This window comes from Rutilus rutilus (genome assembly GCF_951802725.1).
Source record: "Rutilus rutilus genome assembly, chromosome: 21".
Lineage (NCBI taxonomy): Eukaryota > Metazoa > Chordata > Actinopteri > Cypriniformes > Leuciscidae > Rutilus > Rutilus rutilus.
Genome location: NC_140226.1, coordinates 25,144,753 through 25,163,096, shown reverse-complemented (window position 1 = coordinate 25,163,096; position 18,344 = coordinate 25,144,753). Strand labels below are relative to the sequence as shown.

Here is an 18,344-nt window from a genome sequence, read left to right as displayed (position 1 = left end):
TAAGAAGTTTGGGGGCCCTAAAAATGTTTGTTTAATGAAATGAATGCTTTTATTCAGCCAATATGCATTAAATTGAATAAAAGTGACAGTAAAGACATTATATAACGTTACAAAAGAGTTCTATTTTAAATAAATGCTGTCCTCTATTCATCAAAGAATCCTGAAAAAAGTCACATTTCCACAAAAATATTAAGCAGCACGACCGTTTTCAACCTTGATGATAATAAGAAATGTTTCTTGAGTAGTAAATCAGCAAATTAGTATGATTTCTGAAGGATTATGTGACACTGAAGACTAGAGTAATGATGCTGAAAATTCAGCTTTGCCATCAGGAATAATTGATCAAATATATTATTTTCCCATTTTATGGTACAATAAATGCAGCCTTCATGAACATGTGCGTGAGTTAGATTGTTTTAACAATTCTGTTAAAAACAGGTTGCTTGGAGTTATTTTATTAATGTTGTTGTATTATTTTTGTATTATATCAACATCCATAATGTGTTTGTGTCACCCAAGGGAGTCAATTTATAGGCTTGGCCTTTAAAGCTCCAACTGCTAATTTGTTACCAATTGGTGACCAAATAATTATTCTTTTTTGACATTTGAACGAAAACCTTTCAACTCCACCTGACCACCTCCATCAGCAAGGATGCACTCACTTTGTAGTGTCCTTATGCGTTCAACTGTTGGTGAGGGCATCACATTCGCTAACAGGCATCAGCACATGTGTGCAGAGTATTTGCCAAAGCTAAAGCCCTCAAAAGACACACTTGTGTGCTCATTAAGCTCTTTTTGCGTCAGTCTTCCAGGAAGTAGTGCTTCTCTAATGAGGGTGGCACGACATGGTTTTGTTCCCTGTGTCAAACTGACTTGTGTTGTGCTCTAAGACAGCACATGACATTCATTTCTCATGCGATTCGAGAACCGATATTATCCTGCTTTAACACATAATTTCAGTCATTTAGGTGTTATGAATGTGTTCATGGTGCTTTTCAATACTGGGACTACAGCTACTTTTGATGTACATTTGTACAATACTTTTATGTAATTTTATTTTCATTGTTATTATGATTATTATTCAGATGAAAACTTGAGGTGTTAAAATAGTCGTAGGTATCCAGTAAAAAATTGTACAGTCCAAAAATTTCTTCAAAAGGACTACCTGGAGAACAAATATGACTTGATGCCCTAAAGTAACATGTTTTGATAAACATTATCATTGTCCTTTTATGTAATTTTTCAAAGCTATTGTTTACAAATTCAACAAGTGATCAACAAATGTAAGACTTTGTGACAACTGGTGTGAATACAGACTTAACTTGAATCGATGTTCAGGGTTGAGAATGTATGTTGAACAAAACAAAGTCAGACTGTTTGCATGTGGCAGACAGAACAAACAAGATATATTGGTTAAGCAAAGAGAATAAGAGCATATTCCATTTTTTTTTTCTATGAAGGTACTGTTTTCATCATTGATTTAGCTTTCATTGATCAAGACACATGTGCTGACATACCACTGCATCAAATCCTGTGGATCATGTTTTCTTACATCTGAAGATTTGTTTGCATTAAAGTCATTTGCATAAATGTATAGATATGACACAATTAATATATTATACAGAACAGAGCTGGTTTATGTTTGGGAAACTTGTTTTTATTAGAGCAGCTATTTTATCAAAATCAATTAAATCAATTGGGGGCAAAAAAAAAAAAAAGATTGGCAGAATGGTTTTGGCCCACTGGTCACCAGTTTGTGTTCTTATCTAGGTCTATGACAAATTAATTACTCGTTGTTTGTTTCTATTTAAGGTCAGGAAGCATGATGTTATCTATCTGAACAATGAAGTGTCTGGCCACAGGAGAAAATAGAAATTCTGAAGCCATTAACACGCATTATAAATTTTTATATACTTAAATCCTCATAGTTAATCTGCTGGAACAAGTATGATATTATCCAACCATGAACATATGTGCATAATTCTTCCAAAAGGCTATGTGTAAAGACATTACAGTTATTCGTCTCCATTGTGCCGTGTGTAATTAAGGTTGTCTCGTAGGAAACCATTTTATGTCTCTTTCAAGGTTTTTTGATTTAATTAGATTTAAAAGAGGACAGAGGGCATGAGGAGTGATTGAGCCCAGTTATTGAGTTTCAAGGAAAAGGGAAAGGTAATTGGATGGAGGCTCTTGCGGAAATGCCCCCAACTGATGTGCTTCACTCAGGGTGGGCCTGTCCAGTGGCTTAGCTTTTTGCTCTTGTAATTGCTTAAATTCCTGTTGTGGTAGTATTACACACACCAGAACCACTGGTATTCTTGCTGTATTCTCACATTTTAATATACAAAATGAGTAAAAAAAATACATTTAGTTTTTATCCGTCTTTGTAAATGCATAATGTAATGCATTTCAGACATAAAAGGAAATTTCCTATATGCTACATTCTCTTCATACTCCTAGAGTAAAATCATAATCTGGGTTGTAACCAAGGGATTTGGTTTGAACCAGGGCTTAATAGGTGAAAAAATAATCGAATCGGTTCCTTTTCGAGCGAACTTCAACGCTGCGTTATTGCGTTGACGTGATGGGAATGTTGTCAGTGTGACCGGAGTCTGAATCATGTGTACACATGCACCAATGTCATTGGCCATGTATGAAGTTAGGTGACGCTACGCAGTACTTGACTTGTGTCTATAAAATGTCCCCTGACACGGCATCACCAGCTTCTTTGTGTTTATAAGTCGCTTGTCTGTATAGTTCGTCACAGTGTATGTGTTTTAGAGCAAGAGTTTGACTTAAAACGGAGAATAAAGCCCTATTCGGACGGGACTAGTTTAACATGGAGAGGTGGGGTAAAGGAATAATTACCAGAGCTTCTCTGTGATTTTAGTCCCGTCCGAATGTGCCAGTAATCATTATGGACAATGTCAGTAAAGTTTACGGCAACTTTTACCTTCAGTAAAAAGGTCCGAAAAAATGACCACAGGTAATACTAATCCCGTGCGACTAGACCCGCTGTAAATACGTATGTAAATATTTCGTCATTTTCTGTTTAAAAGTAGTTTTCCACGGTTTTTCCAAGTATGCAGACGCTTGAAAAAGCATTCAGTTGTGTTCTAGACGCTGGGACAAGTCTGTGGCAAAACTCTAGTGTTTTCCACATACCCTTCAGATCAGAAAGAAGATCGAAAAAAGCACTTGTTAGAGGCATGAAACATCTTTTAGCGTTAGGTAAGTGCCTATTACCAACACAATCCAATCTGAAGTTAATTAATACATCGTTCGACGAGACATAATAGGTTATGTGTTTGTGCACGTGATATGAGAAAGCAACGTAATACGCACATGAAGACAGGAAGGTGGCGGCGGTGTGTAAATCGAGTTACTCCTCCCACTTCTGCTAGTTTTACTGAGATCTTATCCTGTGCGAATTGGCCATTCATGTTACAGATATCCTGTGGTAAAATTACATCACTCCATCCACCCTTGTAAAGTTAATCTTGTCCGAATAGGGCTTAAGTGTAGGATATTTGTTCTGCCATGTCTGATATATATTTCTGAGGGTGACAGGCAATAATTTTGTGTTGTGTGCATGGGATCCGAGCATGCTAGGTCAGCTCTTGAGGGAGCTGACTGTTCTCACTGCAATCGCTTTTCAGCGAGAAAGCTCTGCTCCTGGCCCCCGAGTGTTACCAGCCTATAGATTCTGGTCTTTCGACTGAGGTCTATTTTCATCCTGGTGTGAACCGCGTCATCTAAACCCAGTTAACTGCCTGGTTGGTTCAGTACTGGAGTTCCTTCAAGAGCATCTCTCAGCAGGACTAAACCCTGCTACCACGAAGGAGTATTTCGGCTTGCCACATTCACATTGAAGGGGCTTCTGTAAGACACATGTCTTGGTTTCCTGCATCCTACGAGGTGTCAGAAGGCTCAGGTCTGTTTGCAGGCCACGGGTTCCTTCATGGGATCTCTATTGTTTTAGAAGGGTTGTCGGGAGGAACCTTTGAGACAGCTTTAGAGAAGCTTCTGACTCTTAAGGTAGCTTTCTTCTTTTTTTCTAAGAGGGTAGGAGATTTGCAGGCCCTCTCAATTTTCTGAATTATCGGTTTGACTCAAGAAAATGGTCAACAAAATATCTTGCAAGCTTTAGAAAACAGGAAGCACAGTAATACTCCAGCTAATAAAAGAGTTCAAAGAACATTTTGTGAACATTCCCATTAAATTATGAAAACTTTGTTTCTGAATGTTCTCTGAACATTCAAAATGCGCAGTTTTTTTTCTTGGTGACCGTTTAGGTAATGTATTTTCTAATTTATCACTTTGCAAGTATTATGGGAACGTTACCTTTGAATGTTCTCTGAATTATCTGAAAAAGTAGCGAGTAGTAACATTTAAAAGACATTAGACTAACATCCAACTAAAGTTTCAGAAAAACGTTTCATGAATGATGTATAAATAAAATGTTGGTGCTAATGATTTGAGAGCATTATTAAACACCTGATAACTTTGAACAAACATTCTATTAATGTTACTGGAAGAACGTTTGTTCATAACTTTTTAAGAGAACCTTGCTAGAACGTTAGCCACAGTTCTGAGAACATTCTCTGTTAGCTGAGACCTGTATGTTTTTGCAGATCATTCCTACACATAATGTCTGGGACTTCTCTTTCTGCAGGGTTTGGAAATGTCTCTCCACACACAAAAGGTGGCAGGATCTTTTGCATTATCTATGCACTACTGGGGATCCCACTCTTTGGGTTCCTCTTGGCAGGAGTGGGCGATCAGCTGGGAACAATATTTGGCAAAGGAATCGCCAAAGTGGAAAAGATGTTTGTGGTGAGATGAAAATTAAGCTAAAATCATGAACATAAAACTAGCAAAACCATTACCATGAATTCACATTATAATCTATCATTATAATCATTTTACCTGTGCAGCAGTTTCTAGAATCATACATCTATGCTAACTTGTTTCCAGAAATGTTGACCTGAACAATGTATATAGCTATTCAAGTTAAAACAACAGATTAGACCAATTCTGTGAAATATTTATAAAAACTTAATGTGTAATAACCGCCATGGCAAGTCAAAAGATTACATCTAAACACTCTTATATAATTTAGAGAAAAAAAGAGGCTGTTTACCTCAAATCCCTTCAATCAGAAATGCACTATATTGTCTTCGCTCAATAAATCCCCTGCAGCTATAAAATACTGATTGTTTTGTAGAAATGCTTGCTTGGTACTAATAGCCTTGTTTGGTGCTGCAGAACATTCGGCCACTTTAATGATTCACTGTAATAACTTAAGTGCCTCTGGTGGCCATCTTGTTTACACTCGTTGCACATACACCAACATTCTTTTCTGCTGAGTTGTTGTGTTTTGGCACAGGAGCAATGTGGAACATTGACGTGTACAATGAAGAGCACAATACAGTATTTTTTTTGTCATAAGTCAATACAGCATAGTGAATTATTTATTGCTGGTGCACTCATTCTATTGTGTACCACATAATAAACACAATGAGGCTGAAGGCCGAAAGAAAAAGGGCAAGTGTTTATTTCACAAACTCTACTCAATGAATTTGCTTGTCGAGTGCAGCTTTCTGTCCTGTGACGACATATTTCCACGTTTTATAGCCTTGAGTTACATCAAGAATCATCATTCACGATGCTGGTTAGTTGCAGCGTTTGATTGGACAAAACTCTGATTAGTGCAGCACGAGTCATCAGTTTCCTCCATCCATTCTTTATGATCTATATTTTGGTCCTGTTCCTATTTCGCACATTTTAAATGTGTATATCTGCTAAAAAATTTCAACATTTTGTAGTACCCTACCATCTAGGTGTGCTCAAAGCTAACACAAATTGACTAAAGGCCATAAAGCTCTCATTTTGAGGGGGTCTTTAAACTAGTGATTGGCCAGTATTTCAGCCAGACTGATCATTCGTCGCAGTATATTTGGCTTGAGATTATCGGCATTAGGCAATAACTGTACATGCTTGGCTAATTCATGTATAATAATGCAGTCTATTAATAAAGCCTGATGTAAGTATTAATAGCGCTTAATACTTTCTAAACATTTTTGTGTGAATTGAGTAAATGTGTAAAACAAAAATGTTCATTCAAACATATGATTCAACTGCACTCTTTTTTTTATCAGAAAATAGACCTCATTATGACATTACACAAGATCAATTATCTAGATGAAGTATTTTACAGCTGAACAATTCTAAAAATGTATATTCACAATCATTTATTTTAAGATTGGATTACATTTTAAAATTGCCTGATATTTCCAGGTTTTCCATGAGTGTGGGAGTATCAAATGACAGGTAACAGTGTGAAATGTCATTGGAAGTTGATTTATTATTTTCATTAATTTTTCGCAAAAAAAAAAAAAAAAAACCTTTTTTTATTTATTAATTTACTTTATTCTCTTTGTATGTACACTACCGTTCAAAAGTTTGGGGTTTGTACGTTTTAGGTTGTTTAAAAAAAAAAGAAGAAATTAGTAGTTTTTTATTAAGGATGCATTAAATTGATGAAGTAATGGTAAAGATATTTACATTTGTTACAAAATATTTTATATTTTAATATTAAGCAACTGATTAAGTACCAAATCAGCATATGATTTTTTAAGGATCATGTGACACTGAAGAGTAATGATGATAAATAATTCAGCAATAAATTACATTTTCAAATCTATAAAAAATAGAAAACAGTCATAATTCTTCACAATATTACTGTCTATACTTTGTTTTTAGTCATATAAATGCATCCTTGGTGAGCAAAAGAGACTTTAAAAAACATTATAAAATCTTACCGATCCCAAACTTTTGAATGGTAGTGTTCTTCTCTGTCTCATGTGTGACAGTGTATACTAGATGCCAGACATTGCATAAGAATGAATGTTTTCAGACGGTTTCTGGTTAAGTATTGTGGACGTCTTTCAACAGTGATTATGAGCTTAATTGTCTTTTCCGCCCATTATTCTCAACCTCCCTTCGCATCTGTTTTTCCTTACAGAAATGGAACGTGAGCCAAACTAAAATCCGTGTGACATCCACAGTCCTGTTCATCCTGTTTGGGTGCCTGCTGTTTGTGGCTCTCCCCGCTCTCATCTTCCAACACATTGAAGGCTGGAGCGCTCTGGAGGCCATCTACTTTGTCGTCATCACTTTAACCACTATTGGATTTGGAGACTTTGTGGCAGGTGAAGGAAGTCACTAATTTGCTCCTTCAGTCTCAATTTCAAGCACTTGTGTTAGTTTCTGACAGCAAACAAATACCCTGAAAACAACTCAGACTGAAGTAGTCGAGTGTATTCATGAGTTCGGTGGGTTGATGTGGGTTCATTTATCTCATTCAGGAGGCTCTGAGATCGAGTATCTGGACTATTATAAGCCCTTGGTGTGGTTTTGGATCCTGGTGGGTCTTGCCTACTTCGCTGCAGTTCTCAGCATGATTGGAGACTGGCTCCGGGTCATCTCCAAGAAAACCAAAGAGGAGGTATGTGCTTATTGATATGCTTTCAGGCAACCCCAGGGTGAGAGCGGCACTTCTGTTCCACGCTTTTTAAGCAAAAATCTGAATTTCAGAATTTTAGCTCCCTCTCAGTTCCAGTGTGAATTGGTTATGAACCACAGGATGTTGAATTGGGATATATTAGAAAGGAAATTTACTGTATTGCACTTCAATACAGACACACAGCAGAAGAGTCTGGGCTAGAACAGATGGTGTTATTTAAAATCTCAACCATGTAAGCCTGTTATGGACATTATAGTATAAATATCAATACTTTTGATAGTGATGGTGTATTGGGAGGATCAGTATCACAAGTGTTGGTTAAACTAGCCATTTTACTATTATTTACTATTAGTTAATAATAAACTATATTATACAATAGTTGTAAAAAAAAACAAAAAAAAAAAACAATGGCTATATTTACCCATTTTATCATCAGAAATTGTTTTCATGTTTGGTATCAATTTCATTGATATTAATAATATTTTATTATATTATAACCTTTTTTGGAAATGCATATGCTGAGTGCACGAAAACATGTTTAGCTATAAACTACTGTTCAAATGTTTGGGGGTCAGTAGGGTTTTTCTTTATAAAGAAAATAATACTTGTAATCAAAAGTGACAGAAGTTATTTGAATCATTATAAATGTCTTAACTATTTTAAATAAATGCAGTTATTTTGAACCATCTATTAAACAAAGAATCCTCATTTTAAGCAGTACAACCTTTTTCCAACATTGATGATAATAAGAAATATTTCTTGAGCACCAAACCAGGATATTTTAATCAAATAAATGCAGCCTTGGTTAGTAAGCATAAGAAATTTCAGTAACACTTTTATAATGCATTATACATAAAGGTATTTTTAATGCAGTAATTGTCTTGTAATGTACCTTATAATGCATTGTATAGTCTCATGAATAATTGTAACCACAGTTATAATAGTTATTTAATCATTGAACACACCTTTAGAAAGTATAATGCATTAAAACGCATTGCAAACAATCAATTTCAGAATCTGCAAATATTATAATGCACTTTAAATTTGGCGAAAAGAACTATTTATGAAAAGATATAATGCATTATACATAAGGGCTTTAGGTAAAGTGTTGCTGAAACTTCTTTCAATTATGCATTCTGTTTGCAACCTAAATTCCAATTGCATTCCCAGTTCAAACATAAACGCTGAATGACACACAACCCTTGACTGTGCTTATTAATATTTGCCGAGTAGTTACATCACAAAGTTTTCCATCACAACTGTACCCTGCAAAATTCTGTACAGTTGATTTAATGTCTACTGAGCTGTATTCTCCACAATATGAAAGAGGCATTTGACTTTATTGCTTGTATAGCATTTCTATAAAGATTATGTGTTTTATGAGGCCTGTATGAAGTCTTCAGTGTCATGTCGAGGAGTTCATTGTTTGTTATCGTGGCTTTGTTTGCCATGTAGTTCACAGCAGAAAGTTCCAATGTGTCGGGGGCCAATCACAGATCAGCGCTGTGTTTAGATTTCATTTACTCTAGTGTATAAAACGAATAGCTTCAGCCTGGAGAATTATGTGCTCGCATTAGCCGGAACAGAAGGTTTGCTCTGTCTGAAACACATAATGAGACATTTTCTCATATGATGAGATGATAAAAGTGCAGTTTTCTGACGTTATACTCCATAGCATCACAAAAGACATAATCAGTTTTATGTTTAGGAGCTGGGATTCGTCCTTGACAAGAACATGTATGGAAAGTCTCACAAAAAGCAGAATGTAGGCATCAGTATTATTCAGCCCTGTGTGAAGCCAAACTAAATCTGAACCTGAAAATGTTTTATACTGAAGTCAATTATCACATCTTACTGGAAATCAAGAAGGCAAATGCAGTGCAGGATTAATGTGAACGAAAGGTCTGAATGACCCAGTTCTGCTACCTGATTCTCATCCATAATACATCACCTGTCAGGGTTTCTTAAGTGCTGTAAAGGTGTTGTGTAGCACACACACAATCTTATTTTCTTCTGGATCAGGAATAATCATCTCACATTAGAACTTTTCAAGAGTCCTGTGACCAACTTACCTCTATTATCTAATGACCTCATTAGAGAGGAAAGCAAATGTTCCTTGTTTACTTGTATCAGATTTTCTCAGTGGTGTTACTCTTATTAGTTTTCTTCCTACTACAACTTCTGTTTTGAGAGGCGACCCATGCAATTTGTCTTGACATTGTCTTGGCTTATAGTGAACTATTTCTTCCTGAATAAATTAAAGTGGTAAGTTATAATATATTTTAAGGGCCTTTCTGGTAATAGTGCATCCGGAGAATCTCAAGCACAAGGCTGAGAACATTAGAGACTATGGTCTTACACTGTAATTTTTGTGTAACTGTACTATGTTTTAGAGGTTTGGTAGATAGGAACTGATTGATCCTAAATTTGGAGTGCATTGCGGTTTAAGACAGTTACACTGTAGGAGGCTTTAAATTGATCCAAAAATACTGTAAAGACATATATAATGTAACAAATGACTATTTATATTCTTAAAAAATGCTGTATTTATTCGAACGCTCTTTCCGTGTGCAGAATTGGCAGCTTATGCCTTTTGTGTCTTTGTGTTTTTCTATTTTTAAAACCAATATTTGTTTTATTTTATTATACTTCAGCAACTGAAAAAGACACTGTACTGCTGTTTCCACACTTTATCAGGCAGCACAATCATTTTCAACTATAATAATAATCATAATAGTAATACTATTATGGGTTATGTAAGTACCAAATCAGCACATTATATGGTTTCTTATATAACAGGTTTTTCTTGTAGATTCACTAGACTGGAATATTGGCTGCTGAAAATGGGACTTCATTCATCACAGTTTTCTTGTATTTTGAAATATTATTACCCTTTAAAATAATGTTTCATGCTTTCTATTTTAAATATATTTTATATTTAAGATTTTATACTTGTATTCCTGTTATGTCAAAGCTGAATTCACAGCATCATTGCTCCAGTCTTCAGTGTCACTTGATCTTTCAGAAATCATTCTAATATGCTGATTTGCTGCTCAAGAAACATTTTTAGTAGTAGTAACATTGTATTGTTGTAAATGTTTGAAAGAGTTGTGCTGCTTAGCATTTTTGTGGAAACTTTGATTTTAAAAAATCAGGATTCTTTGATTGAATAGAAAGATTATTTGACATAGAATTTAGTCTTTACAGTCTTTTTTGCTGAATCTGATGCTTCCTTGCTGTGTATTAGTTTCTGTTACAACAATATGCATGGTATATATTACAGTAAATACACAAATATTGGAAAGAGTAATCACAAAAATAGTAAAAAATAATTTTATAGTTTGAACAACATGCCAATCTATTGTTACACCAGATGTGGCCCAGATCTGGGCCGACACTGTTGCGGTCTGGAATAAATTGCACAAATGTTTTTAAGTATCACGTGATGAGCCCAATAACAGCTATGGATTGGGATGAGGGGGTCCTAAAAATCTATAGCACGTATGCACACTGTGGTTGAGTTGTACAGTCTTATAGCACCAGGCCCGAATTACTTCCTTTAACACTCCCAGCTGCACTGAGGCTGAGTCAGCCCAATTGCTTCTCATTCCCTCGAGTTGAAACATTTTCACAGAAAACAGTTTTTCGAAGTTCTGATTCACACCTCTTAAACGCTTCTAAACACACAATGACAGTTGACTGCGTTTGGTCCCACTGACAATTCCTTGTGTTCCAGGTGGGAGAGTTCCGCGCTCACGCTGCAGAATGGACGGCTAATGTGTCGGCGGAATTCAAAGAGACGCGGCGCCGCCTGAGCGTGGAAGTTTACGACAAGTTTCAGCGGGCGGCGTACATCAAACGCAAGCTGTCGTCGGAGCTGGGACAAAATCCGGGTCAGGACATGCCATGCAGGAGGACCCTGTCCGTGAACTACACGGATGAACTAGAGAAAGAAGTTCTCCCGACCCTGACCAAAAATGGCAGTCTGTACCTTAACGGTCTCACCCCGGACTGCCAGGATCACGGCGAGATCTCCATCATTGAACATCTCAAATGCTAAAACACTGATGATGAAGAACAGGAAGATACATTTGTGTCTACATCTATTTTTGATCACAAAGCTATATCTTTCCTGGATGTATATGGATGTGCTTTTATCACAGTTTTCAATGTACTGGAATGAGAAGGGGACTTTATGCCTTGTGCCAGTGAAATTATCCTGTGGAATGAAGATGAAGTGTGTGTTCATGAGCAGAACAGGACAACAGCTTTTACTTTCCAATTAATCATATTTGTGCCTTATAGACTTCCCAGAGGCTGCTACTCTGATACCTGATACAGTACGTACAGTTGAAATGTATTGTTATTTTAGAGGATGAATCACCAATCTTGTCCAAACACTGACAAATGTATTTGTTTTATTGATGCGTATCGCAAACCCAGCATGTGTAAGCATTTTGTTAATAAACTATTACAGGATATCAGGCAAGAACGGTTGAGCGTTTATGATACTGACAGATGTGACTGGTGGCTCACCAGTTGTTTATATCTTGATTTTTAAAAAATCTACATTCACATTCTGTTTAAGAGCAATTGTGACCGAAAATACATGAAACAGTGTTAGGGTCGAAGCATCTCATATTGTTTTATTGTATAATTTTTGATGTGATTTGCACCAATAGCATGATTCTGTAAGCAAATACAATTTTTCTGATAGAACCGGTCGTAAGTGGACATACGGCCATATCATTATTCATTTGTTGACTGCTGAATAAAGCTGTGTGGTAATGCAATGTATTAATATATTTCTAGCAATGCAACATATATTTTCCTTTAGCCTGAACATGATTTAAAGTGATAGTTCACCCAAAAATGACAATTCTGCCATCATTTACTCACCGTCATGTCGTTCCCAACCTGTATGGTTTTCTTAAGTGTAACTCAAAAGGGGAATTTTTAAAGAATTTTTGGAAATTCACTGAAAATCTTAATGTGATTTATGAATAAATCATTCATTCGAGTTGGATCTTGGTAAATCGGTTTAAGATTCAATCACAAAAGTCTGGAACTGCATGAGGGTGATTTAAATGATGACAGAATTTGAATTTTTTGGGGGGGAGAAATTTTACTTTAAACTCGTATAATTTAAAGCCAAATGTAACGACTGTGGAAACCAGTAAACAGAAGAATGGCCAAAGAGAAATGTGTTTTTAGAAAAAAAAGCTATGACTTTTCAGACTGTTCAGTTTTAATCTATTTTGTCATAAGCAACTATTTTTTCATGTTTTTAATAATAGCATACATTTACCAAAATGTGCAGTTTTGAGGTCTAAATGTACAGAATGACCATGAATGTTCTGTCAAATCCACGTAGGCTTTGTGTCAATGCTGAGTGGATGATATACCATAATGATTGATAAGCATAAGACAACCTACAGTAGACTGACTGAGAGAAAAGCAAACTCATCAGGTTTTTATTATTATTAATATTGTAAAAGCTTAATTTTTTTGACACTGGCATCAGCTGAAACATACAATAGCCTCTGGCATTTCCTCATAGTGTATTGTGAGGTTAGCAGTGATGGGTATGAATGGAAAGATTTTCAACACCAGCTGAACATCCAATTCATTACACTTTTTCAATGTAAAAATGAGGTTTATTCAAACAAGATATATGCATTTCAGTGTGATGATATTTTCTGGTTTAAGAACACTGAGACACTGGAAAATCACACATATTTTTCACAATCTTCTTGCTTAGATTTTAACATTTGTCAGATGATTGTCAAAAGAACAGTGCCATATAACTGTAGTAACAGTATGTTTATCTTGCCTTTGCTCTGTCTTCAACATTTAAACTGAAAACTGCTAGAAGTCATGGTTGTTAAGCTTGGATCTTTCTTATGCTAATAGCTTTGTATTTATTTTTTTTATTTTTTTTAACAGCATTTTTATGAGCATTATTTGTGATGTTTCTACACAGTTTTGCATCTCGGTGCTTTGCTTTTAAATAAGCAGAATAAACAAACCGATATTCTTATTCTTCAGGAGATTGAGTTTTTTTTATGTCTAATAGAATTGCAACTTGCCATATTGTTTTTAGAAAATTCTATTGTTCCCGGATTGAAGACCTTTTAATCAGGCCTTTGTGGGAAACTAGGCCCTTGGATCGAGTCCTTGTGGGAAAGGGCGATGCTACCGTAAACATGTGCCACATATACACTGATTGATATGCGCTCAGTCTTCTCCCATAACTCTGCCGCTGATACAGTCGGAAGCTGACGGTAAATCTTGCCGTCATCAAGAGCCAATCAGGACTGTGCACTTCAAGCATGAGCAGATGTTATGTAAGCATGTCTGAGCATCCAAAGAAAACAAGAGCCGCTGTGTGAAAGAACATTTCCACTCATTAAATCCTCCTGCTGGTCTCATCAGGGTCAATCGGCAGAGGACATCCCGAACAAAAACAACACCAGACTTTATATCTGTAAACACAACCTGTGTGAACTCAAATTCAACTGAGGCTTACTGATCTATCTATCTATCTATCTATCTATCTATCTATCTATCTATCTATCTGTCTATCTATCTGTCTGTCTGTCTGTCTGTCTGTCTGTCTGTCTGTCTGTCTATCTATCTGTCCTTTCGTCTACTAGACCGCAGCATTTTACTTTTGGGTTTATTCGAACAATATATCTATTGTGTAACAGGGAAAAATATTTGATGAAGACTGAAGGTTGAGAGAAATTTGTTTCTAAATATCAAACTGAACATGTGTTTGTTCTCATGTATAATTCAGCATGGGAAGTAGCCTAAATGTCATAATATATTATTTAATAAACACTGGCTGTTCCCATAAAGGATTTTTTTTTTTTTTTTTTTTTTTACATGCACACTTACATAAGGCTAGTAAAATCCTAACTGTTCATAACATCTTCACCCCCAATATTTTATATTATTTATAAAGTATTTTAATTTATTTCAATTGATACATCTCTGATTGGCCAGAGGAGGCTCATTGTGATTTACATTCCTTTTTTGGCTCTGGAAGTTAGCATACTACATAGTACATTTTAATTGCTGGCTTCTCACACAACGTTGTTCTCTGTACCTTCTACCTTTTGTTAACTGGTCTGTTCTGCTTCTATTGTACTGCTCTATTTTTAACTGTTACCATGGTGAATTTGCTGACAAAAAAAGAGCAGTCTTGGGTCATGTCATGAGATTGGGAGAACTTTTATTTACAGTATTGTAATAAGATGTAAGATTTTACATGTTTTATTTTCCCAGCACACTGCACACTGGAAAAAGCCTCTTGAGTTTAAAGTGTGGATATTTCTATGCAGCATCAGTGGGACGCCTCCGAGGGTTATAGTGTCCAGGTCTTTCAAAAAAACTGCTAGTTTTTTATTTGATATTTCCCTGATATTTTCAATCTGATGTCAAACTTGACAAACGTTATTAATAGTCGCATATCATCTGACTTCAGCAATATTATAAGCTATTAAGATTCAGAAACCCTTTACACATACAGTTTTGATCGATAAAACACACACACACACAAAATCCAATATTACTTTTCCCTCTATAGTGAGCGGTTCCCTTAATGAGAGCCCAGAGAATGCTGAGTTCCGGCAGTTCCCACTAGTCGATCTGTTCATTAAACGTTTGGTTCTCAAGGGAGCTGAGATGCCCATTGAGGCAGACAGCCTGTACAGTAGCTTCCCATGATGCAGCAAACCTCCGCTGTCAGTTAATCCACAGTCTGAGTGACAGCCAAGCGACACACTTCCTCACACACACAGCTCACTTTCCCAAAGGTGATGTCTGGTGAGAAAGCAAAACATTCACACACTGGCTTCATGAGGAAAGCCATTGTGACAATAGACCTGCAAATAGATCTTTTTTCCCTTTTATATACTTTATTATTATTATTTCATTGTTGTTATTATTATAAAATATTCATATTTTGTTATATTAATTTAGTGTGTTAATATATTGTAATAAATATATAAATTATTATTGCTAAAAACATTTTTTGAATAGTTTTATTTAATACTATTTCATTTTTTTATGAAAATATAACAAATTATATATATATATATATATATATAGACTTTTTTTAAATAAGCTGAAATAACTGTTTGGATAAGCATGAATTGCTAGGTTAGTGTTGGTTAGGTGCTGGTTGAGTATCATGTTAACCAGTAAAATCTTAGCTGGTTAAATTTACACAAGTGTCTTTCAGTTGAGACTGGTTGACTGAGAATCTAAACTAATAATCTCTAATAATCTAATCATTCATCAATGTGACTAAAAATAGTAGCCGCCTCGGTAATAAACTTCCCGATTATTGATTATACTGTTGTTAAACATAGCACTTTAATCTGCGTTCAATGTGTTTTTAAATCGTTTGCCTAATCAGCAGGATGAGTACATTTTGTAAAAGATCCTGACTGTAACCCAGTTAACATCGATTACACGGTGACATGACTGGGAGAAACCCGTCTGTCCCAGTCCGGCAGGACTTTCTGACCGGGTTCTGTTTGTGCTGCTCAACCCACTGATGCTGCTTAGAAAAGAGCAGCTCATGCATAGTGTACGGATCCAGAAGGGCTGTTCACACCCGTCAGAACAGTGAGAATATACTCATCATCTTTATCATGCTCTACTTATCACTGGCACTAATTTCCTTTTTGAAACAAGAAGTGCATTAGCGCTCCTCTCTGCGCAGGCTTTTAAAAACATATCTGCATATCTTATTGTGGTCATTAATTTAGTATCATATTGAATAGATAATAATTTTATTTATAGCCTGATTCAGTATCATCAACTAGCATATTGCATAAAGATGAAATGCTTTTAATTAAATATGACTTAAGCACATGTTGAGGACTGTTTCAATTGCTTGTAATCTTGCTGTAAGCTTGTTCACCCCATGGTTTGTCTTCATACAACACGTCTAACTTCCAATGACTTCCCAAACTGCCCAAAATAAACTAAAAACAGTTACACACTGACTTAAGTTGGTTACAGTGGGTAAGCTCTTCTATTTGACCCCAAGTGTTAAGGTTTACTAGTTTAAATAAAAATAGCATTATATAACAGTATATTAAAGTAACACTTTCATAATTTTTGGAAGGCTCTTGGTGTAAAATAGGCTCATGTTTTCCCTGCCTACTATATTTCTTACATAGATTGATCAGTCACATGGTATTTGCAGCTCAGCGGACCTGCACCAGACACACAAGTGTCATTGAGATGAGGGAGAATGCTAACAGATACCTTTCTCCAGGTAAAGACTTTGTTTGACCTTATAACTTTGCATAAATTAATCATTCCTTGCAACTGTGTTTATTTTGTCATTGTTTGTCACATTACTTTGCTGTATTAGGCTTTACAAAAAATCAAGTGTTCATGGTTAATCTCATATGAGATTGTCCTTTAAATTTTTGCAAACATAAATGACTGTTTATACAAAGTACTGCAGCTGTTAACAAAATATATTCTAGATATGCCACTGTGTAGCATAAATACATTTACTAGACACTGCATCAGCTATGTCGGCATTGACCTTTGACCTGATGCCCCTACGACCTACTAACAACAGCCGTTGGTTAATAAGCAAATAGAATATAACTATAAGGGAAAGCTTGGTTGCTAAAGCACTGGATTAGCAGGATTAGCATAAAATTGTTATAATGTTTGTGAAGACACCATAGCATTTTGGCTGATCTGGCAGTGGGAAAGAACAGATGGTACCGAAAGAAATGCATGAAACAGACACAGCTGTTATGAAACTGAACACCGTCCACACAACACACACTTGTGAGATTTACATATATGGATAAAAGGAAAGCTGATCGATTTATAATCATGAATGTAACTAACTATCTTTTCAAACCTGTGAAAAACAACCGTATCTAATGTTTATTCTGAAAATGGAGCAGATAGGCTGATAGAAATGTAGACTTACATATCCATGTGTTTCAGAAAGAGCACACACTCCTAAGGACCCCTGTCCTCTACAGAGATCAATGATGAACTAGGCAGATGATATACAATGAGAAGAAATATTCAATGAACATTAGATTTACCTTACAGTATGACTGACTGCGGGGGAGGCAGTTATTGATTTTTTTTCTATAAACTAGGTTTATGCACTTTGAGTTGATCAACAACAAGTGAATCGATTAATTAACTAACTCTAAGAGGACTTTTATGATTGTGTGTGTGTGTGTGTGTGTGTGTGTGTGTGTGTGTGTGTGTGTGTGTGTGTGTGTGTGTGTGTGTGTGTGTGTGTGTGTGTGTGTGTGTGTGTGTGTGTGTGTGTGTGTGTGTGTGTGTGTGTGTGTGTCTGTGTGTGTCTGTGTGTGTGTGTGTGTGTGTGTGTGTGTGTGTGTGTGTGTGCCCTTGTTTATATTACATTGTGGGGACCAAATGTCCCCATAAGAATAGTAAAACCTGAGATCACCTACATTGTGGGGACCAGCCAGCGGTCCCCACTTTTCAAAAGGCTTATAAATCACACAGGATGAGTTATTTTGAGAAAGTAAAAATGCAGAATGTTTCCTGTGATGGGTAGGTTTAGGGGTAGGGTTAGTGTAAGGGGACAGAATATACAGTTTGTACGGTATAAAAACCATTACGTCTATGGAGAGTCCCCACAAAGATAGTGAACCAGACATGTGTGTGTGTGTGTGTGTGTGTGTGTGTGTGTGTGTGTGTGTGTGTGTGTGTGTGTGTGTGTGTGTGTGTGTGTGTGTGTGTGTGTGTGTGTGTGTGTGTGTGTCTACAAGCCAAGGTGATCCTTTGA

At 36.1% G+C, this 18,344-nt stretch overlaps 1 protein-coding gene across 2 annotated transcripts in view; it reads left to right on the top strand.

Annotated features, from left to right (window-relative positions):
- kcnk2a (potassium channel, subfamily K, member 2a) overlaps positions 1 to 12,816 on the top strand; it is a 28,630-nt gene extending 15,814 nt beyond the window's left edge. Inside the window, exons 4-7 of one of the 2 annotated variants that reach the window (XM_084393323.1) lie at positions 4,676 to 4,836; positions 7,028 to 7,214; positions 7,371 to 7,510; positions 11,265 to 12,816. In XM_084393323.1, the coding sequence (XP_084249449.1) occupies positions 4,676 to 4,836; positions 7,028 to 7,214; positions 7,371 to 7,510; positions 11,265 to 11,588 (812 nt within the window). In that variant the 3' untranslated portion in view covers positions 11,589 to 12,816. The remainder of the gene's footprint in view (positions 1 to 4,675; positions 4,837 to 7,027; positions 7,215 to 7,370; positions 7,511 to 11,264) is intronic. The other variant, XM_084393322.1, reaches the window with a different exon arrangement.
- The last annotated feature ends 5,528 nt before the right edge of the window (positions 12,817 to 18,344 follow it).